Genomic DNA, 27871 nt, shown 5'->3' on the forward strand with positions numbered 1-27871 from the left:
GTTGAATTAGTAAAGGACGAGAGAGTAAAGGATACTGGTTGGTAACTATTATTCATGACATTTTAATTCTCAACTAGTTTGATATATATTGACATTTATACTTGCGCATGAGCCCACTTATTAGCAGTAATAATAAATACACAAATATCAAATATGTTACGAAATAAAGAGCAATAAGTATTGCAAAATAAATACGTTCTGACGCAACCTTCCCAGTATTTTATATATCGTTTTGACAGAAAAGATGTAAAAATAAAAGTATTCAGTGGAAATCCTTACGTATGAGTCTTATATAAACAGAATAAAATAGTCATTTATCTTAATCTTATGTTCAGACCTCCTCTTGTTAATTGAACTTAAAAAATAAAAAAATTGAAGCTCTGAAACTGGAGCTCTGAGCCCAACACCAACCAGTTCTGGAGCTACAACTCCATGGTTTCAATGTATTGTCGGTACATCGTTCACTCCTGAGTGTATTAACATCATCATAGATATTCCGTTGTCCCCAAGCAACATTTGTAATGCCCGAACATCAGTGGCGATTAACTACTGGAAAGTTCATAATATATGCTTAATATAAGACTAAAGCTACCAAAAATAAACCTGATGGTAAACATAATTTTTTGATTTCTTTTCTTGAATAACTTTTGAAATAGTTATAGAGACATTTTTTTGTCAATATTTGTCCAATTTTATAGAGACATTTTTTTGTAACTTTGACTCGTTTTGTCTACTAAACTGTTATAGGCGGCTTTTAAGAGTGAGGAAATATAAATTTATATCCATATATACATTAAGACTGAAAAGTTTTCGGAAATTCTCATTTAAAATTCGCGCGCTGTATATTTTTCGATATTTTAAGTTATGTAGTTTGGCAGCACTGTCCTTAATTACTATGCAAAAAATGAGCGCGATCTGTCAGACAGTTCGTTTACGGCAGCTGTTGAAACCAGTTCACCTCAGTAGTGCGTTGCGAAATGTCTTCGACGGTCGTACGACCGTACTGAAAGGCTTTGTACCACTCATAAACTTGAGTTTTCGATAAAACTGATTCCCCATAAGCCTTTTGTAGCATTCGCAACGATTCTGCACACGAAATTTCGTTCGAAACACAAAATTTGATGCAAACTCTTTGTTCAATATTTTTTTCCATTGTTTTTTTCGCAACGCACTACTGAGGGGAACTGGTTTCAACAGCTGCCGTAAACGAACTGTCTGACAGATCGCGCTCATTTTTGGCATAGTAATTAAGGACAGTGCTGCCAAACTACATAAACTTAAAATATCGAAAAATATACAGCGCGCGAATTTTAAATGAGAATTTCCGAAAACTTTTCGGTCTTAATGTATAATATCCGTGTAATCAAATTTTTATCTAACAATTTTAAAGAGATTTATGAGAATTATATCATAACATTTTTTATCTTACATTTATTCTAAAAATGCGGATAACAGTATACTTTCAATGTGAACAATTGTCAGAAATTATTGTTTTATTATTTATTTTTTAGGAACGTTGGACTCACATAACATATATTGTATTAAACAATACATTATCTTTAAAAATATTCGTTTCGTAATAATGAAAATTATTTACTTGAAGTAAACGCTCTGTTATCTAAAGAGTTCCAAGTTATAAGATGCACTTGCATACATTATATCAGTTTTAAGTTTTCTTATAAAACCGCTTGTTATTTAAGTAAACTACATGTTGTTATTGTTACATTTTTGTTTTTTTTTTATTTAAATACCTCTAAATTTAGTGACTATCAATAAAGCTTGTTACCTGGTAAGCGGTTAAGTTGGGTCCTAATGTAATAACGTAAGTTTCAAAACATACGCAACTTTTCACTTTCATATTTAAAAACTGCCAACGAAATAGCAACTACTTGCCACTTATAAGGCAAGTAACTTAAACCAGCAAAAAAATGTGTCTAAAAAAGCATCCTCGCAACATGTGTATAACAAAATTCCAAATATGCATTATTGATATGCACCAGCGGCGGCACACATTGAACGGTTTGTGTATGTGAACAGGTTCGAATTTTATTTTATTCAATTTTTTGTTTTTTGGTTTTTGTGATATTTTTAGTTTCGCTGCAAAAAGTGTAAATTTTTATTATGAGGAAAATATTTTAATTGATGTTCCATCAACTATTAAAACAAGCTGAGATACTTGTTTAATTTATTTTATTTATTTTTTTCCGTTATATTAGTTTTTTTTTTCTTTACCAACCTTACATAGGTCAAAATAAATATTTCGAAAATTTTACATTTACTTCAGAGTTTTACTACTTTAGTTTCAGTTATTAATTTTAATTATATTATTTATTTTGAAACTTTATTTTGTCTCATGCTTAGCTAAGGTGACAGAGTGACACTTGACAGTTGACAATTTGCAGTCATAGTTTTACGGTAAAGCGATTTTTCTTGCTTTATGTGCATATAAATTTTTATGTTTCTAGCTTATAAAAGTGGTAATTCTTCTTTATTTGGCACAATAGCAACACATGGTGCTGCAACTTGTGGTGCTTTCTAAGTCAATAGCAACAAGTGTTTACATTTTGTGATGAACTCATTGCAAAATAGTTACATATTTTTAGATTTAAATTGAAGGTAAAAATTAATTAAAAAATTTATTTTTAATATAGAACTACTACTTTAAGTAATAATTGTAGGATAATTGTAGAATTTTCGCATCTCTTATGTTTACTATAATGCTGATACGTTTGCTCCATTTGATACAACTTGGGTCAAGTATTTGCTCACATTTAAAAAACTGTAATTACTTGTTTCTGTCCATCATCGACAATATAGATAATATTATAGATAAATGGTAATCTGATCGGAATTTACTTTACATTTCGCGCTAATGAGTTGTAGCTTGATTAGCTTTAATGCATAATGTTTGATTGCTGGATTATAAAAGTTTTGCTGTAACAAAAACCAAAAATAAAAGAAAAGTTAAAAAATAAATTTAAATAAAAACCAAACAGTGAAGTATAAAACTAAATTCCAGTTTTCATTTCATAGGCAAATATTTTCAAATTAATTGTGAGAAAAATAAAATTTGCAAATATTTGTAATTACACTGAACTGCTCATTAATTAAATTATACTTGTTTTACCATTTGGCAATACAAACAACTTCTTTAGAGCATTTTTTACACTTCGCATTCTACTGTATATTGGCGTCACATCCATCACAAGTGACTAAGGTAAGGTGACTTTTTCATTTTTGAATGATGAGCGTGTTTAACGGTTTTCGAGTTGAAAAGCGTCGTAAGTGTAAATTGACCCACTTTTAAAGCCATTCTGTTTGTTGCTTATACATTCCATGCAAAGTTTATACTTTAATGAGATTTCATTGTTTAATGAGATATATTGTTTGGCAATAATTCTTTAATGTTCTAGTTTCAACATAATTTTATAAATTATTTCACTAATACATATGAACTACAGCGGATACTAAAATCAATTTTAATAAGTTTTTGTTAACAAAATGTTTGTTTATTTTGCTTTATCACAGCACAGCACAGCACAGCACTTCTGTCTGTTGTCTAGTATTTTTCTTAAGTATATTTTTATTTGAATATATTTGCAAAACCTCAATTAACCTATTTCATGTTTTGATTTTGACAACGATTATTGAAGAACATGGAGATTTTTTAATTTTTTGACAGCTTTTTATAGCTTCAATTTATTAAGTTTACTTCTTATTAAAGGATATGCATATAGTGAACACATAGTAAAAGATATATAGACGCAAATTTAGAAATTAATTAAAAATTTTTAACTTAATTGATTATTTGATGATTTAAATTACAATTTTTTACACATCAATTGATCATTTTAAATTGCTTAGAAGATTAAAGTGATTTCTTTGTAAATCTTACTTTAATCTTCAAGAATAAAACGAAATCGATGATTTCCTGGTATGTAATTTGTCTTCAAATAAAATGCATTTAAAAATATCTAATTTCTGCTAATGTGCAATTCATTCAAATTACTATTGTAATACATACTATTTAGCTATACTAAAAGATATAAATCGTGATTAAACGGTTCAATAAAAATTTAACTTGCAAGTAACTTCGATATTACTTGGCTTTTTAGTGCACTACGTTTAATAAAAAAAGCTTAAAACACACTTTAGTTTTCAAAAAAAAAAGAATATATGAAAAATATGAAATAATAGCGATAACAACAAAAACAATAATAACAAGTAACAGCTAAAACCAGATCAACAAAATAAAATACATTGTGTTCTCATGAATTAGATAAAAAACTATCTGAGATTTCTTGAAAGTTTAATAACATTTAAGTCTTCGTTAGTGCGCTTACACATCGAGATCTAACGCATGTATTAATAATTGATTTTCTTTTTAAACGGTTTTGAAAATGATTTTTTGCTTTTCAAGTTACCGACTCAGATTCAAGTATGTGTTTATACACATGTTGCGTGCTGTGAGTTTTGTTGTTTGCAGCATGTTTAGGATGAAGTCTATCCCGGGGCTTGTGGTTATCCATCAATATTGATGCTCTTTAGAAACTCTTCAAAACAATAACGTTAACACGATTACGTGACCATTTTCCGCTATGGGAAATTGTTGGACGCTTACAGGCACTGATCAAGGCGGCACTATTTAGTCTTCAATGAAATTCCTGAAGAAATACTTATTAACCGACAAATATATTTTTTTTCAGTGAGTGTTCTTCTAATGAATTGTTATTTTTATTTAATAATTTCTTTTGGTTACTAATTATACTGCAGCGTTCTTGGACTTAATTTTGTTTCTTTAAATAATGTCACAAATTTTCTTGTTTTATTCATTAATTTGTTTTTGTTTGTGGAAAAGTCAGATATTTTCTACACATTTTATAGGTTTTTGTGCCAAATCAGAAAAAAAAAATTGAAACAACATGAACGTCATCATCATTATCAATACCAGCAACATTGATGGTGATGTCGCCTAAAAATTAATACAAAACTGTAGGCAAAAGACGATTAATGAGCGTTAAATTGTTGCTTGTCACTTCGACACTTAGTATGTCGGCTTTGCGATTTTTCGACAGAGAAGCAGTTGGCGCTTAAATTCGGCACACTTTTCACAGTTACTTGCTTATTCAGCTTAGTTGGTTGCTAGTTGAGGTTCGTTTATCACAAATTTCACTATTACTTTACTTCCAACTTAGGTTTTAGATAAATTGCATTTTTAAGGTGGTAACATGGTTACGTTGCTGCTGGATGAACTTCTCAACTAAGGGTTCCGATAATATGAAAACTATATTTTTTAAGTACTTGAGGTATATAGTATACTGTTGATGTTCCAGCTGCGTACATGTTCATGAAGCAACTCAAGCGTTTTAGCTGCGCCGACCTGAACATATGTTATTTTCGCAGCTAAAAAGCTCATTAATATTTATAAATTTTATTTCTTTAATAAAAACAAAAAGAAGTATTATTTAAAGCCACTTAAATTAGCTTAAATATAAAATGCTTAGCCGTAAAGCGGTAACTTTATGTTGTGTTATTTTTACATTAAATTTATGCGGTAATGAAAGCGAAACACATTTCTAAGGCTTTATATTTTAATTACTATTTTTTTTAAAGTACTTATAATAACTTTTTTAATAACTATAGTTTTCCCTATAAAAAAATATATTTAAAATAGTTGCCTGCGTCATACGCACCAAATCAGATCTTAGGTTAATTGAAGGTTTTAAAACTAAAAATTAAAAATTAAGATCAGTCGGTTGTTTTTTTTTTCTTAAATTTAACATGATCATATGGGTAATATGGGATGAAAGTGCAAAATAAGAGGCCTGTAATATTAATAAAATGTCAAATAAGAAAATATAAAAATGACTTCTTTAAAAATTTGGACCTAACAGTCCAAAATACCGCTGCTCTCGAGGATATGCGAGAGCTATATACTATAACAATAATGAAGTGCTCGAATAAAATCAGTGGTAGTAAGGTAATACATAACAAAAGTGGTGTGTTTATTATGAATAAAGAGGAACAAACCGGTACTTCCAACGAACACTGAACGTTGCACATGACGTTGGAAATGTGTTAGACGCATCAATGCAAGTCACACTGAAGCTCTTACCGCAGAAGAAATCAAAGCTGCGATTGCTAAATTTAGAAATAGAAATAATAAAAAAAATAATAGCATGGGTATAACAAATTGAAAAAATCAAAAAAATCTTAAGCAAATGTACACACTGTTTTCATTTTTTATATATAACTAAAGTTGTAAGATGAATACGTTTTCTATATATCCTTCTCATTCTCTTCAGGAACCTGGAAATCAACACATTTTTTGTTTTAAAAACTATTAAAAGAGTATTAATAAAATTGATTAAAAATATTGTGAATTGTAAATGGTAAAATTACTACTGCACCTCAGTACATCATATATTATGTTGAAGCTGCTTTGAGTTAGTGCACTTAAGTACTTATACTCTTTTTTAACTCGAGGTATTTTCAAAACCCCTCTTTACACCTTGACTAGATTATTGTTTATCACTTCAGCAGACTAAGCAATAATTGACCTCAGATCTGCATACCTCCCTTAGGAGCCTGTAACCATTTTGAGATTTGATAACGCAGTTTTGGTAAGTCTGTCAGTTTTCTTAAATAATTTCAGGGCTCTATCCTTTATGTATTTTTTGATGAGATCAATCTTGATATTCCTGAGGATATCATTCGTCCTAATGTACCATGGAACTTTGCAAAGTATTTTCAGAGCCTGGCTTTGTGCATATACATATACATCATGTACAGCTAGTTTGGCAAAGTGTGTAGAACCTGACTATGTCCGTTGTGAGATCTACCCAATAGTCTCTTTGTTTAAGCCCGACATTTCGTATGAAAATGAAAATCATATGGAGACCTGTGGGTAGAAGATTTAGTGTACATTTTGTTTCAAATTATTTGTAAGGTCTAATTTTTATTTATGTTTTTTTGAGTTAAACTGTTAAAGCTCTTAAATTTGTCAAATCAAAATTTTGACATTTAAATGTCAGTCAATTCAAAAAATATTTTATAAACGTATTATTTTTGGCAAACGTTCAAAGGAAAGCATATACATTTTTTAAAAGTTTTTATTTATGGTAGTACTGACTAAGTGGATGCTACAGGTGGTTAATCATAAATAATTAAAATTTTTTTAACTAAGTCTTTATTTTAATTATTTATAATTTTTAAAATCGTTTAAACAAATATGAATTTTTAAATAAATATTGAAATATTAAAAAAAATAATTTTATATAATTGCTTAAATGTATATATTCTTTTTTATATTGCTTTGGCTTTTTTAAATGATTATTATAAAATTTTTTTTAAATTTTTTAAAAATATGGTTTTTATGTTGGAACGACATTTTCTGATACTTTTCTATGACTAATGAATATGCACGATTGAGTACGCCATGGTTCTAATGAGGTAGAAAATAAAACATTTATTTGGGTTTTGAAATACTGTTCACTACAAATATTATTGTAATGATTATTAATTGTTGGATTACATATTTAATGATTCCTAAATTTATTTATGTATTTATGTATTTATTTATATATAATTAATTTTTTTATTTCTTATATATTATATTTTTTAGATGACAAAAATATATAGAAAACTTTAAAAATATTATCCGGTATGGTAAACTAACAATTTTATATCCTAAATGTCACTGTTTTTGTCAATATCAGCGCTGATCCATAAATATTCATTAATTACTGACTTGCTTACAACAAAATGATCATATTGACTTGTTTTCCATGATACTTTAAATATCATAAGATGTGATCAACGCATATTAGATATAACACCTACACAGGTGGAGAGGTGTAAATGATACAATTGACATGTGCCGTGACGGTTTCAACTTTAAATGTTGCCATTAATAATTTGCCTTACAATCTTGCTGAGTGCAATTTTGCAAGACTTGAGGTAAAATGTAGAATTGCCTGCAGTCATGTTTTTACTTGACGAGCTTAATTTGTATTTAAACAATTTTTTTGAATTTGCAATTTTTTTTTGGCGCCAGTCCATGTTAAGAAAAAAAAATAATTGCAACGAACGCCTACGCCTACGCACTTGAGTAAGTGAATTCATTCGTTTGCTACACTGAGCTCTTAAGCTTCCTCATATCACCGCATAAACTGCTTAAGCTCAGGCGTACACAAACTTTTAATTATAAAAATAAATTATCCAAAATATGAGCAAAAGGGTTTAATTATTTTCTTTTTTAACTTTATCTAAAGTTATTATAAATATTCTGTTTTATATCTAAATAGAACATTCTGAAATGTCTGGCTAGAACTTTAAAAAAAAATTAAAAATAGCAAAATAAAAAAAACCAAACTATTGGTGAATATATTTGAAAAATTTCACTGTTTTTAAGACATTTTAAGACATTATAAAAGTTTAAAAACAGCCATAGCATATAACAAATAAAAAAAACTTTAAAAAACACCTTAAATCTAACTATTGTTTAATATATGTTTATATAAAATTTCCCATTTTTAAGATATATAAATTATATGGATATATATAAAAAATACTACATTTAAATTATATATCTATTTTAGATTAGTGATAACTTTTATCGCATTTCATATTATACCGTCACTAAAGTGATTTAATCAGCAATGATAGCTTTCTATATTGTAATTTTTATTTATTTATGTATTTATTTTCCTTCAAAAGCAAAAAGTATATAAAGAAATGTTGCTATCCAACGGAAAAAGTTGCGGTGTATAAAATAGCTCGAAGTCCATAGAGCAATAAGCTGACCATGTGAAGGTTAAATACAGTAATCATCTCTATGACTTCATGTTACTTTGTAAAATACTTTTTTTTTGTTGTTGTTTTTTATTCATATCATTCTTTCTTCCTTGTTATCTTTACAGACTTCAAGATTTTCCTTGAAGTTTGACATTTTGTAGAATTGTATTTTTTTACACAATTTTCAGAATGTTTTTTTTATTTACTTATTTATCAGAGTTTTCTTGATATTGTCAGATTTAATAAGTTAATGCGGTCAATTGATTTTTCTTTTTACTTTAATTGTCAAAAAACTTTTTGCTAAGTTTTTTGCTAGTCAACTTGTCAACTATAAGTTGGCATTGACAGTGACAGTTCTGTAACCAATTAGTTTTATGTCAAACTTTCTTTGATTTTTGAAATGCTATGTTAGTAAACCATAAATTCGTAAAAATTTGACTTCGCTTTATTGCAGCGTCGTAATTTAATTAAAAGTTAGTTTTCTATTTATTTATTTTTTTTTTGTTAATAATATTTCTTTTTTTATGCGCTGCACACATATTTCAGCAACAATTCACTTCACTTTCACACAATCTCCAATTGCTATTCTTTTTGTACCGGCAACGTGAGGCCTGTCAATGTCACAGCATATGCTACTGTCTGGCTGTTGTCTGCCAGATTCGCGGCCACAACCATCAGCAACCTCTAATGCCATTGCCACAAATTGCCTATGGTTGCTGCGTCTGTTGCACACTACCCACTGCAGCAATATAGTCGTATCTTGTATTTATTGATTTTGTAGCTGGAATTTTGGTTTGAGTATAGTTTGTGGTTTGAACAGCATTAATAGGAATAACAAAAAAAAATTGTCTTTCAGACTGTGAAATCCCTGAAATATGTTTGCTTGCTTTCTGTAGCATTGCAGGAAGTAATAAAAAATTCCCAGGCTCAAGTTTAAATGATTTTTATTAAAAATTCTCATAACTTTCAAATTGTGTAAAGTGAATAAATTTAATAATTTTAAGCTTTGTATTAAATTTTTTTTTTTACTTTTTGTTACAAAAGGCCATAAACTTGACCCTCGTGCATTGTTTATGGTTTTTGTAGTTAGAAAAACTCAATGTCAAATTGCTAATTTGAGTAAAATGTCACTTTTTCATTTTGTTAACATATGTTGTTTACAATTACTGTTGTCTATATATTTTTTTTAAATTTTTTTTAAGTTATTTTATTATTTGTTTTTTTTTTGTTTAATTAAAAAATTTTGATTTCATAATATACATAGATTCTTTCAGTACAAATTAGTGAATATGTATTTAAATATTGTATTGAGATATTTCTGTTCATGTTATAATGACCAAAATATTTGACTTGAGTTTTATTTTAATTTTTAGGTCACACATCGAACAACTGGTGAGGTGATGGTACTAAAAATGAATCAATTGCGTGCAAATCGACCAAATATGTTAAGAGAAGTCCAACTACTTAACAAATTGTCACATCCAAATATATTAAGGTAAGCTACTTTACTATTTTTGACTACTTTAACTTAATAGTAACTTAAACTTGGTAAAAATATGTAATAGGTATGACAAAAAACTAATAATTCATATACATATGTACATTATGTTTCGTTTTTAAAGTTATTAAACTGCGTGATTCCTTGGTCTAACAAACGGAAAAAATTGGGTTCATTTTGAATATTAAAAAGATATATCAAATTGATATACTACGTCAAAAAAAGGGAGTACGTGAAAAAAAGTCTTGATTTAAAAAAAACAACTTAATATCGCATAATTATTCGTCTAAATAATTCACATATTAGTCTTAAAATCCATAAATTAATATGGATTTAAAAATTATAGCAACTCAAAGCTGGTTTTTTTTTTTAAAAAGAATTGTAAATGTTCTTTATTATCAATATCTTATTAGTTATAGTTATGAGTTAGATAGGTATATACTTATGTTCGTCGACTTTCTAATTTGAAGCAATTGAAAATTGCTTGCAATAGGTAATTGAAGTGATTTGCCTAATACTCTTTTCAAAAGAAACGCTCTAATTTATTTTTTAATACTCATAGCAATTTATCTACCATCTTTGATTTATCTTTAGTAATTTACTTCTTAATGATTTATTCTTAACTCTTTCATATATTAATTGTTCATCATTTAATCATTTATTATTAATTAATACTTATTAATCATCTGTTTTTAATTATTTGTTGTAATTAGTTAATCTTAATTGTTTGTTTAATAATTTTTTATTTCTATTTGAAGAGGTATTATCATATTTATATTGTTTAGCTTATGATAATTTCAGACCCTTTGGTCTTACAGCGAAAAGGATATTAAAGTAATTCCAAATCATTTTTATAGTTTTTTGACAAAAATCTACTCAGAACAAGACTAATAATATTACAAAACGAAGTAATATAATAATATTATTTAGAATTCTTAACTTATTATACTCATACTTATTTATTCTGTTGCTTTTCTATCTGTAGTTTTTTAAAATATTTTTAATAACGTATATCACAAACTTACATATATATGTATGTGCATAATTATGAATGTTCTCATCTCTAGAAAAAAATGTATATATAAGCACATAAATTTCAAGTTCATATCTCGGGCATTGATTCGTTAGACTTTAGAACTAATTAAACAAGTTTAATTACTCTCATCAGCTCACATGTAGCCTGCGTGCGTGTGCACAATAAACGCAACTTAACACTCGATTATAAATGCAGTAAAATCAGGTAATTAATTTGAAAAAAGACTTAATTGTGCCCTGCCCGTCAGAGTAATTACTCGATCAGAGTACACATTAACATCCGCATTTCGTTGTCACTAAGCTGTGATTGTGCTAATTTTTTAGTGACATTATCATTACTTGCTTTTTCTGTATTGTTATTTACATATCATTTATATTTAATTTAATTTAATATTATTTAATTAAATTTTTTTTGTATATAATATAAGTAATGTGTACCGTAATGTACATTTATTCGCTCGTGCTACAAACATATTTGTTATAGGTCAGTGCCATTAAGTAATTGTGATTCATGCTGATGTCATTTGTTTACATAAATACATTCAATCTAAATAAATTATCATAAAATATGTTTGTATTATATAAATAATATGCAGTTAAATAGCTGTAATTCAATGAAATAAAATAAAAGCGCGCGTAATTGATTAATGTTCTACAATGCAAACTTAGATTATGCAGTTTAGTGCAATCAAGCAAAGTAATTAAGTAATTAGTAAGTTCAATTAATAATTTATTAATAATTTTAGTCTACTAATATAATTTATTGCTAATTATTGAGCTCGTATATTTGAGAGCTGAAATCCTTTTTTTTATACTATCAAATAGTTACCATGCAGTTTTTAATTGGAGTGTAATATGAGATTTCCTGTATGTAATTCTAAATAAATTGCTATTAAAAGAAATTAGCCGCTACTAATTTATATGAGTAAAAGAAAAAATCTTTGAAGAATTTTCTTAGATGTTATTATATAGATACATTTTACGTTAATTAAAATATAATTTATTAAAACATAATAATGATGGTAGTTGCTGTTTTTAAAAAAACCGAGTTTCATACCAACAATGTAATACATGGATATATTGGCATGGGGATACTTAGATAAATTAAGCATCATTTTAATCACTTTGCTATAAAAGTTTTGTATTATAAACGTCTAAGATATTACACGCTAGATATTAGACGCTAGAATTAATAGTTTATTAATATAAGTTCAATTATTATGGTTAATTTGCTATTTTGTGAGTAGATTTTAACCTAAAGCTAGTACCTAAATGCTGAATTAACCATAATAAAGATTTTTCTAGATTAGTTGTGTATATAATAGGAGATTTATGTAATAGATTGTAAATAAATAAATTTAATAAAACTAAAATTTAATTCATTTGGATAAAAATGAAGAAAGTAAGAAAAACATTGAATTTGTTTGTTAAATGTTTTATGAAAATGTTGATTCATAAAGTTAATCTATATTGTATTTGTAAATTTAATGCCAAGAGACTTATTTCTACTTATAATAATAATTTTTGATCCATCTTTTATCCATTTATTTTATACAATTACATTACATACATTCGTATATATGTATATTAAAAATAATTTAATGAACTTAACCGTCAGATTAAGTTCATAAAGGCATATTGCTTAAACATTGTCATTTTGCATTATGCATAAATGCATAATGCACAAAATATTTGTAGTTGTGACTGCATAATTGATAAAATGTATGATTCATAAAGTTTTTATATGACAGCAGCAGCTCTTGAATATTTTGTAAATCTATTTACTCTTAAATGCGTATATGTTAAATATATGATGTATCCGAATTATTGACTACACATGTCTATAAATTTTTTTTAAATTTAAATTATTATTTCATTTTATAATTATGACATTTTTATTTTTTAACTTTTTTTGTTTTATGTAATTGCTAATAAGTCTAGACAGAGGGGTGAACACACATTTTGTTTGCTGCCTCCCAATTTGTGTTAAATCTAATCATTCGCATTCTTCCATTCTATAGGATGACGGTTATCAGCTTTAAGCCCCTGGGGGTAACACACCTTTTCATTTGTTTTGGTCGTTTCTTTCTTCCACATCCAAAAGCATTGTTATTTATTCAGCCTAAACAATTTAAAATTTATTATTCATCGCATCGAAGATTGCGGCTTTTACTCTGTTAATTGGTATTGCTCATACATTTTGTGAGGATAGGTCAGTTATGTCAAGAAATTATCAATATGTTGTATATACTTACATTGTAGACCACTAAATATTTTGCAATTATATCTAATTTCATGTTTTGTTTAATTTTATAAAACTAAGTTAGCAAGCTAAGCTAGGAATGAGTCAGATTTGTGTGTAGGCAATGGACTGATATCACGCTTTTTTTTACGTAGATGATTTATATTTGGTTAGTTCAAAAATTTTAGCAGTTAAATTGTATTCACTATTACTGTTTACAGTTAAAAATTTAGAATTAATAATACTGAAATAAGTAGATATGAATAACTTTTAGTTGATGCATGCAAGTTAAAATATAATATCTTAAAATGATATTTACAGAGCACATGAGACTCTTATTTGTCCAACTTCTCTAATGTATATTAAATTCTCTAAAGAAATCTATTCCATATTCTATTGTATTTTTAAGTAATATATTTAGTATATACTAAAGTTTTAAAATCAATATTCCTCTGTATTGCCTGCCATCTCCATACTTAATTTCTAAACTAAAAATTGTTTTTAACACTATCTCTCTGTTTAAATTTTTAAATAAGATGTCGTGTTAATTGCTTCAAAAATAGCAAAAGCAAAAGCAATTACATAAATACTGAAAATATCACAATTTAAATTAAAATCTCTCTTGAGTTTGTAAACAATGCGGCGTCTTTAATAAAATTTACAACACCAAAACTGAACACTGATCGCTAAGTGGTGTACAAAGGTCAAGTTCATGATACACGGCAAAATTTAAATTACCACACTACCACATTACCTATTACCAAGGCTAAAATCAGCAATCAGCTTGGCTTAGATATGCGTTAAAACGCAAATATTTTTGCCAACAGATGGTGTAGTTGCTTAACTATTTAATGGAATGTTATGGAACCAACAATATTTTTTTCGTTTTCTTGTTTCGTGTAGATATATCGAGTGAACAATTTACTTATGCTTATATGTATATGTATGTAAATTCTCTTCTTCTTATGTACAATAAATAATGTGTATCTTGTGTAGATGTACGAGCTTACGAAACACGCGAGGTTTCCATGGAACTGTTAAAGTTTCAATAGAAATATCAGAGGATACTAGCTGCATAAAAGGTCATTTATCCACAAGATTTAATGCGCTTTTATAAGGATATGTATAGTTAATATAGAGGAAATTATTTTAATTATTTTAAAACTGCAAGGGATGCACTGCTATGGGGTTCTATTGAAAATATAAGCATGATTAACTTTTAGTTAGAAATTTTATATTTTAGTTAGAAGTTTAGAAATTTTAGTTATTTTTTTATTTTTGTAACAGTACGTCATATGGCAATACTGTATATAATATTTATTATCAAATCCAATTAAATAACCTGTATTATAATATCTTCATACATAGTGTAAAATTTAAAATTTGTAGATAAAATTTCATTCAGATGTATATAGAGCTTGATACTGGTACCTAAATTTTTGATATTCTACTTAATACCTCTGATTTCTATTACGTGTGTTAATGAATTTTTAATAAATCTGTAGTATATATAGATCATGCTAACTTCTGCAAAATTTAAATTTAGACTTCCCAAAGACGATTAGTTTTATATATGTAATTTTAAATGTTAATTATGCGTTTACCCTGCTTCTCCTGCTTAACCCATAATATGAGCGTGATCGCTCATAATTCCGCTTGCTATGTGCATTATCACGATCATTTAATCTTGTGTATGCAACATGCAACAACGATAAAACCGCTAAACTGGCGACATATGCTGCTCGCATATTTAATATTTCTACACCTGATTAAGAATTTTATGAGACAAAACCTAAACGGTCATATATACACATCCAGATACATCAGCAGCAACCACACCAATAACAACGATAAAAAACAGAAAATTATATACAAATTATGGATGTTAGCAGACAGACGGGGCAAATATTGTACACCCAACATGCGTGCGGTTGCATGCACTCCTTTGCACCTATCTGGAGGCAACAAATTATAAATAGAGTTTTGTATGGCTCAGTTTGTTTATTTTTGCTTTCTGAAAATAGGTCAGCAACATTCTTAGATGTCATAACGAGTTAATATATACACACGTGCAACATTACAAAAGTGATTTTACCTTACAAAAAAAAAAACAAAATGAAACAAAACATTTCCTATAAATTTTAACAAATCATTTGTGCAGTAAAAACAATAAAATTCGTTTTTAAGATTTGTTAAGCTAGCAGACAGACCTCCGTGTCATAAAGTGATAAAAAATGCATAGTTGAAATTTTAAGATAAGATATAATCATAATAATAAGAAAAACATTTTTTAAATTAATTGATGTTAAAAAGCGAACATTTCTCAAAAATGAAATAATATAATTTTTATCATATATCATTATCATTTTTATCATATCATTTAAGTGAATATTATGTTACTTTATATATATACTCGATTTTTATCAAGTTTTTTTAAATTCTATTACTACCTACAGTTAATTTGATTTTTTATCCTTTGCAGTCTCTTTTCTCATCCTTTTTGGTGTCTTTTCTCATCCTTTTTCTCTTCCTTTTTCTCTTTCTTTTTCTCTGCCTTTTTTGCATAGTCCTTTTGGTTCTTTACAAGATATGTTATCCAATATTCATCTATCCTAATTTCCATTGCAGTAGAGATTTCCTTGATGAACTTGTCTTCGTCTACATTTATTAAATTGGCATCCAAGGGCTCACGAAGTCTCACCTCCAGTTCTACCTTCGCACCACTAGTGCCAAGTCTCACTATCTCCAACTGCTTTTGCAGTTGAACCACAGTCAATTGTTCCAATTTCACCATTTTACAAAATCCTACTTTTGACACCAAAGTTTACGTAACACTGCCGTCTTCTTAAACCTGTTCGTCTTGGATGGGTATTACTACAGCGTCGGTGTAAGGTGCCAGTCATTCCAGATGGACTAGTTTCATTCTAGCTCTACGATGTCCGACTGTTGAATTCGATAAACAATATCATCGATCATCGTTACTACTTTACACGGTCCTTCAGAAGATGTTTGTATAACAGATCTTTAAAGTCGTTTTAATAAAAGTAGTTAATGATGTGGCTTCGTGATGCAATAACTTATTGTACCGACCCGTAAGCAAATTGCATAGAAATAGATATAGGTATAGATATAGGTATAGATATATTTATAGATATAGGCATAGATATAGGTATAGATATATGTATAGATATATTTATAGATATAGGCATAGATATAGGTATAGATATATGTATATATGTATACATGATGTAACATATTGAATATAAATTTATTAAGTATATACTGAATAATGCAAGTATTTATTGAATGTTTTGCTTAAGTATTTTCTACGTAATCACTTTATTGTTAGATAGTATCTATATCAGTGTTATTATTTTTAGAAAAGTTATAAACTTATTCTTATCATGCCTCCACTTTATTTACTAATATTTTTTAAAACTGCTTTTCTTTTGAACAGTAAATACTGATTTATACTTGTTCTATCTATGAGACCTGTTAAATCGAAACGTCTTGGACCATAATTCCTCATTCTGCCAATATTTGAGTAATTATTATTGCTTAAGTGCTAATAACTCTTATAAACACAAAAAGATGTTTTTACTGAGGCGTCTTGTTGTAGTATTTGTCTTTGCATTTATAATAACTGAAGTAAACAACAGTTAAGAAAATAAGTGCAAGACTGAGTAGACATTCTTATTCTTAACTTCTTAAGTCTTAAGTCATATTTATTTACTTTATGCACAAAAGCGTTCCGAATTCTTTTGGCGACCTGGTTTATGTCTTCTTCAGCCGCACATGTTTACACAGTAAATTAAATTATTTTGCTTCATTGTGCAAACAAAATTTATTTAATCTTTCTGCAGCAAAAGTAATCAGAGGCGCCTTTTAGCCTGAAACTTACATAAAAGCCTGCAAAACGGTATTACATTCTTTGCTTTAGTAAATGAGACAGTATTTGTCACGTAAAAGTTTTTAATTTTTGTGGTTTACAAAATTTTTTTTTTCGCAGTTTACCAATACTTAATTTATCATCATTACCGGTCAATTAATTTTCTGCTGTTGATGTAGCCGTTGACTTCTGCCTGCTGTTGCGATTGTTAATGAATGCGAAGGTTTTACTTTCGTAAAATGTGAAAAATATTAAATAATTTAAATACTTTACGTTTTGCATACCGCATTTAAATTTATGAAGTTTTTTAAATAAACCGCGAAGGTCGTTACAAGCGCAAATTGTTGCAGGAAAAAGTTGTGGCAGCGCCAAAATGTCTTTGTACTCTTATTGCGAAGAAAACCCGTAGAGATGAAATCTCTGCGATACACAAGAATTCACACAAACATAACAAATTGCAAAAGCCAATGTGTTGAAATAAAAAAGAGAAAAAAAATGGGAACATAAAAGTATTGGCAACTTTTCTACGGCAGTTTGGCGTCTACAACGTCTATGTCCACGTCTATGACATGGCAAGAGATGTGTCTATCCGTATGCAGGCGTACTAAAAGCAAGAACTCTACAGTCTCAAAGAATTATTAAGCAATGCATGACAGCGAAACTCAGTTTGTCTATACGGAAATGCACACCTACACGAATACAAACAAATACACAAGGCACATACGCATTAGCAACCATAGAGAATAGAGTTCTGCAATGAACGAAATATGGAGTCTGGAGTCTGCAAAGAATTTGTTATTGGAGGTGGTCTGGAATGTGGCAGTAAAACAGGAAAAAATTGCAAAGAGGTGAAGAAGAAATAAACTTTTTTCTGTGGTTGATGCGATTATGAAATGTTGCAGACTTGCTCCGCTTCAAAGAGTGTCAAGTTGCAGTTGCAGGATTTCGGAAAAGTAGGAAAAATTGTATTCATATTGTATGCAACGCAATGCAGTTGAATGCTGTAGCAATGTGCAGTGGATGATTAATAGTTAATGGTTTGTCAATGAGTGGAAAATGAGGTATTGATGTAAGTTGGCTATGACATAATCAGCACTGTAGGAAAGCAGTGAGTAATTTATGACCAACGGAGAACGAAGTATTGAAGCATCGATTGCATAATAATGCAATAATAAAATATTAAAAACCTAGCAATGGCATAGAGTAAAAAATTCTAAGATTTTAATACGCAAAATGATTTGTACTTGTAGTTATAAATAATGCACAGCCATAACTCTTGTTTTTAAAGAATATTGAAGACATTTATTATTTAGATTTTTTTCTTTAAACAACAAAAAAAAAATAACTCAAACTAGAAAATAATTTCTGTTGTTGCAGCCTCTGTAGTTCTCCCGTTTCTATAGAGCCATGCTTAGTTTGGCTGGCACCGTTCTTGCGAACGGTGAGACTCCAAATTGATTTGTGAGTGGAACTTTGTCGTCGATGACTTGTGACGTTCTAATGTAAACTTAACCGCAAATATAAAAAGGCATAGTTTTTAAATTTTGTATGAGTTATTTTCGTATTAAAAATTCACATCATTGTATATTGGATTTTCGCTCTGATAGTTTTTGTTTAATGTACAAATTGTGCTATCATACCTCTATAAATAGTAGTTAATAAGAAAACGTTTGGACTATTTAGTTCAATTAAGACAACGCCAAACTTCGGTATATTGCACATTGTTTAACTGTTTGACTTTGATAAATCTTGTACTATCTATCTAGCAGATAGTACGTTATATAATTCTGCACCAAAAGATAGTTTAAATAGTGCAGTATTTACTACACTTCTTGTTATTTAACGAAACCCGTTCGAGCACAAACAAATGCCGCTTTTTGCAATCTGTAATTTACAATTTGTTGCTGTTAATTTTGACAGTTAGTTCGACAGCTGCAGTTTTAGGCATCATTAAACTTTGCCTCACACCTTACATATTCTCTCCTAACCTTTTATAAAAAGCCATTCTAATGAGTGTTTGATGCATCTATCCGCGCCACGTACCACAAAAACAGAGATTTTATCACACAACGCGATAATGAATTTATTTTATTGTTAAATATCAGTCACCAGGTTTTTTTTTTTAATTTCAAAATTCCAACGAAGTGATTAATTAACAAAAATAAATTCACTTTATTGTTTAATTAACAACGAAAAATTGCAGTTATCTGTTTTAAATTAGAAAAGAATTAAGAGTGTATTGTATTTAATAAGTTGAATAATAAACGAGGTCTTATATCATCTCAAAAAAAAAAAAATAAATAAATAATTAATTCACAATTAAATTAATAGCCATCAACAAAAACGTTTAAGTAATTTCTCTATATCAATATGTCAGTATGTATCCCCTCAATAAACAATTTTTAATTATGACTTATAAAAATTATTTATTTTTTAATTTCTCATCATATAATTCTGTTTCGATTTCTTTCAAAAATATTACTTTTTCTTTTTTATTTTTATTTTTATCTTTATCTTTTTTATATTTTCGAAATACTTAAGACAAGACTGTTTTTTTTAAGAATATAAGCTATTGACCCAAATTTTTCACTTCACTCGTTCTAGACAATTTTCGTATAAACTCATTTATTTTATACTGAAAGACAGTGCAATATATAAATTTTATAAGCGAATCAAAATAAATTTAAAATATATCAAAATTATTTTTTAAAAATTCGTTTAAATTAATTTTTTAGCATTTTTTTCTGGGACGCGTTGCTGTGATATGTTAAGTGCTGTTGTTGTGATGGAAATGCTCATAATTTTTTTCGCAAATGCTTTTTTGTTTGCCAATTAAAATGCATTGAGCTGTTAAGAAATATGCAACCAAGCTCACTGTCATGTCACATCTATGAGCAGCAGCATCCATTTCAGTGCTAATTTATGACAAACGCGCTATAGCTTGGGTGGGCGCTTCTTTGTGATACCGCGACCGCAGTCGCTAAATATGCAATTAGATTGCACTCGGTTTAGTTGTCAATGTTGCCATGTTGCCCATTTGCCTTAATGGGTGCTTTAATTGTTGATAGTCTTTCTTCATTACAGTGGACACAACATCATATTCCTAGTATCACATCCCTAGCTATTCTGGCATACCATAGTTTAACGGTATCAATTTATTTAAATTTATATACGATTAAATTTGCATCTTTTGTGTTGGAATGCACATTGTGTCGTTTTTTTGTAGTGAGTCTAAGTTGAAGGTCGCTAGCGCTTGACGTATTTTACGTTCCGAAGGCGTTGCTAACGTTTTTATACTTTTAAATGATGCATTATGTGCAATGTGTGCAATATGTAAAATATATGAAATATGCTGCCACTTATCTTAGGGTGCTAAAATTGAGTATTTTTATATTAACGAATCTTTAATGATGTTTAAGCATTTTAATAGAAAGTATTTTATATTAATAACAAACGCAAACATAGTTAGTAAACGTTTGTGGTCTCGAAAACATATACATTTACTTGTAGTTACTGCAATAGTTCTACAAATGTATAAGTTATGATTATCAATGATCTATTAAGCCATAACTAAACTATATTTCTAAACAAATTGAAGAAGTATACTTCTTTCATTTGGAAACCGATAAACACAGTACGCTTCGTGATCAAATTATATTAATTCTTGTGGAGTAGTTTTGTTGTTGGCTGTCACTTTAGTGACTTTGTTAGAATTAAGTTCTATGTAGCGATATCAACATATGTATAGAATATCTTCCAGCCGATATTAACTTAATTTTATAATTCTGTTTTTGCAATACGCTGGACATATATAGTAATCATGTTAGTTTCTTTACTCTCCTTATCACCAGTTATAATCTGTTGTTATAGATGATTTTATCTTTTAAAATTACTAGCACATTGAATAGCTTGTCTTAATATTATACCTGAATGTATATAATACACCAATAGTTCTAATGAATAATTGGAACCTCAAATCTGACATATATCTACACTTTGTATATAGAATGATATATCTTTACAGTCTACAGTTGTATTTAATTTTAAAATTTTGAACATTTTTTGGAGTTTTTACTGTTCCAGTCCAATTGAACAGTTTTTATTTAATTGTCACTCTGATATATTTTCACTTCTTTTTCAAAAACTCGTCTTTGTATTTCTTAATACGGTCTTCATTAATCCTATCATTTCTTTTTTTGCTTTTAAACGTAACTTACTTTACGTGCATTCATTAATATAGTCAACTTGTTGCAATTAACCCAGAATCTATCTTTCTTTTCATTTCATTAGTTGCATTATTTGTATCACATGTTGATAGAGCAGTTAAACATGTTGCACAGGTATCTGAATGAAATTGAACAAGAAACAAAACCGAAAGAAATTGTATTTTAATAATTAGATAAAATAAATTAATCATTAGAGAATCAAAAATAAAACAGTGGGTTTGAATGGCAGTGAGCGTTGTAACAATTTTTTTTCAATTTCTCTATTAGCAGGTGACTTGTTGCTTGTTCACTTTTTGTAGCCAGCTAGCAACATGTTATCCTCTTTAAAGTGACATAAAGTCATAAATCATGATATAAAAAACAAACAGAAGAAAAGTCTCTTAAATGCTTGTAGTTTTCTTTTAGCAAAGTAATAAATTTCTGTGATATAATTAATAAAAAAAAAGTTGCAAATACAGTGCAAAGAATTTTGTCTTTTTAAGTAAAAACTACATAAATCGGGCAAGGAAACGAAAAAATCATTAAAAACTCAGTTAGCCTTTAAATGTTTGTAAACATGTTTCTAATTCAAAACTAACAATGTTTCCCATCTTGTTGTCAACATAATCTTCGCCAATCTAATCATCTGCTTTAATATTGCTTATAATATACTCGCAGTTTTACTTGGACTTGGACTCGGACTCTGACTCGGACTCGGAGTCAGACTCGCATTTGTGATTGTCCATTTCTTTAGTTGTGTTTATTTGCAAAGTGATCATTATAAATTACAGTTATTTCGCTCTCTATTTTTTTAACTCGGGTATTTTACAAAATGATGATTATGTTTGGTTTGTTTTTATTAGAAACGCTTCGTGGCTTCATAGATACTCCGTATTGTTTTAGCAATAGTTTTCTTATGGCTCGTGTGTGTTGTTATTAATCACCTGGTTGCATGTAAAACGATTATTTTTTTTAATGTTGATTTACTCGTACTCACACTTGTATTTATTTAAAAGTGTAGTATAATTTTTATTTGCACGTACAATGTCTGTCTCTCTGTTTGTTTGTTCTTGCGGTATTTGCGTTATTTGCGCTATTTGCAATACAATAATTGGACTTAACGTTTACTTACAGCTCAAATACAAATTCCATGCCATAAATTGCGATATATGGCAAGCAAATGCAATTGCATGCTACACTTTTTATTGTATTTAATTTGATTTTTAGCACGAAATTAGGTTAAATTGCGATTAGAGTGCTTATGCAAAAATATGTGCCAGTCTTGATTTGTACACAATTTTTGTGGAATAATGTTTTGTCCAAACGTTAGATTTATGGCATTTAACATCCACATAGAATATTGAAATACCTAATGCAAAAAAATCATAAATAACTCTTTTGAAGAAATTGTTAAGAGATTTTTTTTGCTTATATAGAATTATGTTTCATTTATATATGTATGTATGTAAATATGTAAATACAATATATTCAATGATTCCCACATAACTCTATCCAAATTTTTAAAATTTATGTAAAGTTACTTTTGTGGCTTATGTTATGAGTTTAAACTTTTTTACATTCAATGTATGCATTCGGTAAATACTGAAATTAATTATTCAAACAGTTTATTACCGATAGATATTTAAAGTGTCCTTTGAGATTGACCAGGTGGTAGTTATTATAATTTTTTTTGATTCTTATAAAATAAGGAAAAGAAATGTTAATGGAGTAAACTTCAGAAACATACGCATATATGGTAATTTAAATAAGACCATAACACTTGTTAAGTTGCCCCTCTTGTTCGCTTTGATAAGAAGACTTAAGTTTGTTGGGTGAAGAGCATATTATCCACTTTCAAGTTCCAAAATTAAATAATACACTTTTTATTTTAAAATTTAGAACAAATTTTGTCCTCTATGGGAGAACTTGCTGGATCTTTTTAAGGTAACTTTCGATAATTTATCCGTATGTAGGTGGCCAACTCCAGTGGTAATAAATCGCAATATCTTTTATCAAATATCAAATCAAATAAATGCTGAATGGCCGTATCGATGTCCAAAAAAGAAAAAAAATTGTAATAATCTGTCTGTAGCTATCAGAATTGACAGAACCATATAGTGCATTATGTGAATGGAATTATCTTTCTGCAATTACTTGTGAGTATTTAGATGTTTTACATTTAAAACATGTTTAGTGGTTGTTTAAAATTTATCATTGTAAAATGACTGAATCGGGATTACGGCATGGATAACTATACAAAAATTATACTGAAATTTATGTAAAATTCCATATTTCTTTAAGCTTGAGCTAATATGTTTTTCTGTGTATTTTTATAAAAAATAAAATAAATTTTTTTAAAAAAATTTAAAAACAATTCTAAAGAATATCTTGAGACAAAAGCTTTTGTAGCATTTTTTGTGTTACTTTACCTTCAACAATATTTTGTTTGAGAATTGTTGCCAATTCAATATAAATATTTATATCACTTAATATTATATTAAATATTATATTTGCTGCTTAGACGTCATTGCAAAATTCATTCATTCATTTGTATATAATTTGTTATGCAATTATATGTTAATTTTCACAAATTCTATGAATTGAAATGAGGCGTAGCAACATGCCACAGCGGCGCTAAATTGCACATAAAATTCTAATAGACGCCTAAAGGAGCAAAACTTTTATGTATTCAAATATCTATACACCAAGTAGTGTGGGTTTAATGGCTTAAGTTGTAATTATTCCGGGTGTTTACGTCTATATTAGATTAAGATGAATAAGTTAATTGTCTGTTTGCCGGCATAAACGCTCACGTATGGGTTTCGTTTCGTATATGGCAACATATACGTCCAGGCCACTTACGAACTCTTGCAAGCATGCATTAGAATTTCTAATGTAGAAGTTACCATAACTTCCAGTTAAATAGTTGCATCTAACTTCTCTACTGAAGTAATTTAACTTTATTTCACTGCTCCCAAAACTTACCAACTACTGCTATCAACATTAATTCCAACTTCGGGACTTAATAGCAATTTCTTTCTTGACCTAATTGGGTCGTCTTTTGTTGTGGTCGTGTATGTAAAAGCCAATCAACTGCAGTCATTGAACTTTTACTATTTACGTTCACGTTAAAGCCAAGTCCATCGTGGCCGCTCTTTTTTTTAAAGTTGCAATTCCAATTTTGCAGTTTGTAAATTTGTTGTAGCAACTGCTGTTGTTGTTATTGTTGAAGTGGAGGGGGAATGCATATAACTACCATCCCATTTTTTTTTATTATTAAAAACGTTTTGTTTGCTCGTTTTTTTCATAAAACGATTGTTTGTTGTCAACAAAAAATTTAATTGTTTATTGTTAAATTGTCACAACTTCGACAACAAAGCCAATAGCAAAAACAATAACAAAAACAACAACAGCAACATTTATTAATTTGGAAACACGAAATGTGATTAGTGTTTTTTTTTTGTGTTAATTTTAAAATTTGTTTTATTGCAACAAAATACCTCGGTTTTTATGTTAACCGTGTTATCTTTATGATTTTTTTTTTTTTTTTGAATTTTAAGCTTTTAAACAATTAATTATATCATTTAACTATAATTGCTTATTTTAGATTTCTTTAGTATTTGCCTAATCGGTAATTAAACAATTAAACATTTGAAATATTTTTTAAATTAATATTTTCTTCGATATGATTGCAAACAGCAAATAACTTTCATTTTCTGTCTGGTTTGGAAATGATTTTATGTGAAAATATTTTGGTAAAAAATAATAATTTTACAAAATTGTGTCGAGAAATTTCCACAAATACTTGAATGTCAGCTTATAACGATGTCATTTGGAGTAGACAGTTCCGTAGTGTCTGTCTATTATATCTATGAGGTCAAGTAAATCCGTGTAAGCACTCTTATTTTTTTCGCTTATTTTAACATACAAATAAGAATAAGAAAACAATTATCATTTTGGAACTTTTGCAAGTGTATACCTACAGCTCAAAAAGTACCCGGATTTGGTAAATAAAACACACAAATTTAAATTTTATTCCAAATTTATTTTATCTCCTTTAAAATACGCTCCTTCAAAATAAGCTGCTTCAAAATATGCTCCTTCTGAAGCGATACACATATGCCAACGCTTAATCCAATCTTCCATACACTTTTCGTAGGCCCGTGCAGGTATGGCTTTTACTTCCTTTGGAGAATTCCCTTTTCCCGATACAATGGACTCAAAACGCTTACCACGAAGGGGCAATTTGAGTTTCGGGAACAAGAAAAAGTCGCACGGATCCAGATCTGGCGAATATGGTGCCTGAGTGGTGCCGTGTTTGGTCAAAAATTCGCGTACAATAAGAATTTTCCATAGTAAAAATCACTAAATGCACTTGAGGTAGTCTCACATTAACAGCTGCTGTAAACAAACTAATTGACAAATGGCGCTCAAATTTATACCATATGTCAAGAAAGAGTGTACCAACATAACAAAAAAAAATTTTTTTTGTAAAGGTCTATTACTTAAGTAGTAGTTAACAAATGACAAAATCCGGATACTTTTTGAGCAGAATTATAACACCAATAGCTTAGTAACATCTTTCAAAGTGCCTTAAGTATTTCTTCAAATGAGATTATGTAATGTTACAAAGAATGTTAGGTTTTCCTTATAATATTGTTACGTATTTGCGTTTTGCAATTCACTTTTGATTCTCTCGTTGGCCTCACTAGATTGTTAATAACTGAATAAATACCAAAAAGAACTACGTTAGTTTGATTGTTGATAACTGAATAATCTTTATTTGCCCTCACGCTGTAGTCTGACGTACAAAATAACTCAAACACAAACTCAAACTATCCAACTAACAAAACGAAACTACTTTTTCTAAAAGAAATATCTGACATTAGTTTTTCCGCAACCACATTCGTCACAATATAAATATAAAATTAGCTATCTTGTGCACTGGTTGCCATAGCAAAGGGATTAGATTGATTTCATATTTGATTCAATGTTATATATAACAACAGAATTAGTATTTTGACAAATAGCTCGCTCTCTTATCAAAAGTCCGAAAGTTTGTCAGCTGCTTAAGTTATTTCCACAGAAAATTAATACTGACTATTTCCAAATAAGTTGCAATCAGTCACTTTCCCCAAATATGTAGACTTATGAAAGCAGCCCCATCCTTAGAAGCTTCAATTTTTAAATAGCAAAACAGAATCACATACAGACAATAGTACATCTCTTCGGCCTATTGTAGGTATAATCTTTTCATATTTCTAGAAAATTGCTATTGGTACTCACAAATTCAAGTAACCAAGTAACAGTAAAAATTCAAAGGTGTAATAAGTTCTAACTGTTACCATGTTACTTGGTTACTAGCTTATTCTAGCTCCACCATTATCATCACTGTAATATGAAAATATTGTACACTGTATGTTTTCTAAGTAATAAGGAATTCGAGTATCAGTGGAGTAAAAAATCACATCAAAGAATATATTGATGGGATCACATAAGCCATAAAGGTATGAATATAAATAAGAACGAAATAGATTCTACTACAATATTTATTATAATATTGTAGTATTATATTAGCTATTTTAGCTGATTTAAAATATTAAAATGAAAATTAAACTATTAAATTCACTTAATGCTAATTTTTTTTTGTTGTTGTACTGTTGGAATGCTCATTTTCAGTTACGACAATAAATCCAAACATGACTAATTCTAGTGGTTCTATATTTCACATAGAATAGTCACACTAATCATACAATAAGTGACCCACTGAGATAATAGAAACTACATAAATTCAATGTAAACGTGCGAATCACGCCCGATATCATAATTCCGCGGGCTGGATTGCACGCAATGAAATTGACCCGAATTACGATGGTGCAGTGAAGTGCAAGAATTGCAATTGCAATTGTGAGTTCTAACAAAAATTGTAAAAATAAATTTCAATAAAACTGCATAGCGCGCATGCATACAATTTTAATGAAAATTAACCAACACAACATATTTATTTTCTATATTAAAAAATAAAAATAAAAAGAAAATTAAATAAAAATTAAACAAAAATTAAAAATAAATAAAATCATTTGAGCAGCAATACACCAACTGAAGGTCTGATGTGATGCTAAAATGATGAAAAAAAAATTTTTTTTTTAAATATTTTAACATTTTAACATTTTTTTATCTAAAGTATGTCATTTATATATAATGTA

The 27871-nt window shown here is 28.5% G+C and overlaps 1 protein-coding gene across 1 annotated transcript in view; it reads left to right on the forward strand.

Moving 5' to 3' along the window:
• The window catches only part of LOC119676845 (LIM domain kinase 1-like), a 118038-nt gene extending 103350 nt beyond the window's left edge, over nucleotides 1–14688 (forward strand). Inside the window, exons 3-4 of the mRNA XM_038088103.1 lie at nucleotides 10170–10291; nucleotides 14568–14688. Coding sequence (XP_037944031.1) covers nucleotides 10170–10291; nucleotides 14568–14688 — 243 coding nt within the window. The remainder of the gene's footprint in view (nucleotides 1–10169; nucleotides 10292–14567) is intronic.
• The last annotated feature ends 13183 nt before the right edge of the window (nucleotides 14689–27871 follow it).

The sequence above is a fragment of the Teleopsis dalmanni genome, chromosome 2 (assembly GCF_002237135.1).
Source record: "Teleopsis dalmanni isolate 2A chromosome 2, ASM223713v2, whole genome shotgun sequence".
In the NCBI taxonomy this organism is placed as follows: domain Eukaryota; kingdom Metazoa; phylum Arthropoda; class Insecta; order Diptera; family Diopsidae; genus Teleopsis; species Teleopsis dalmanni.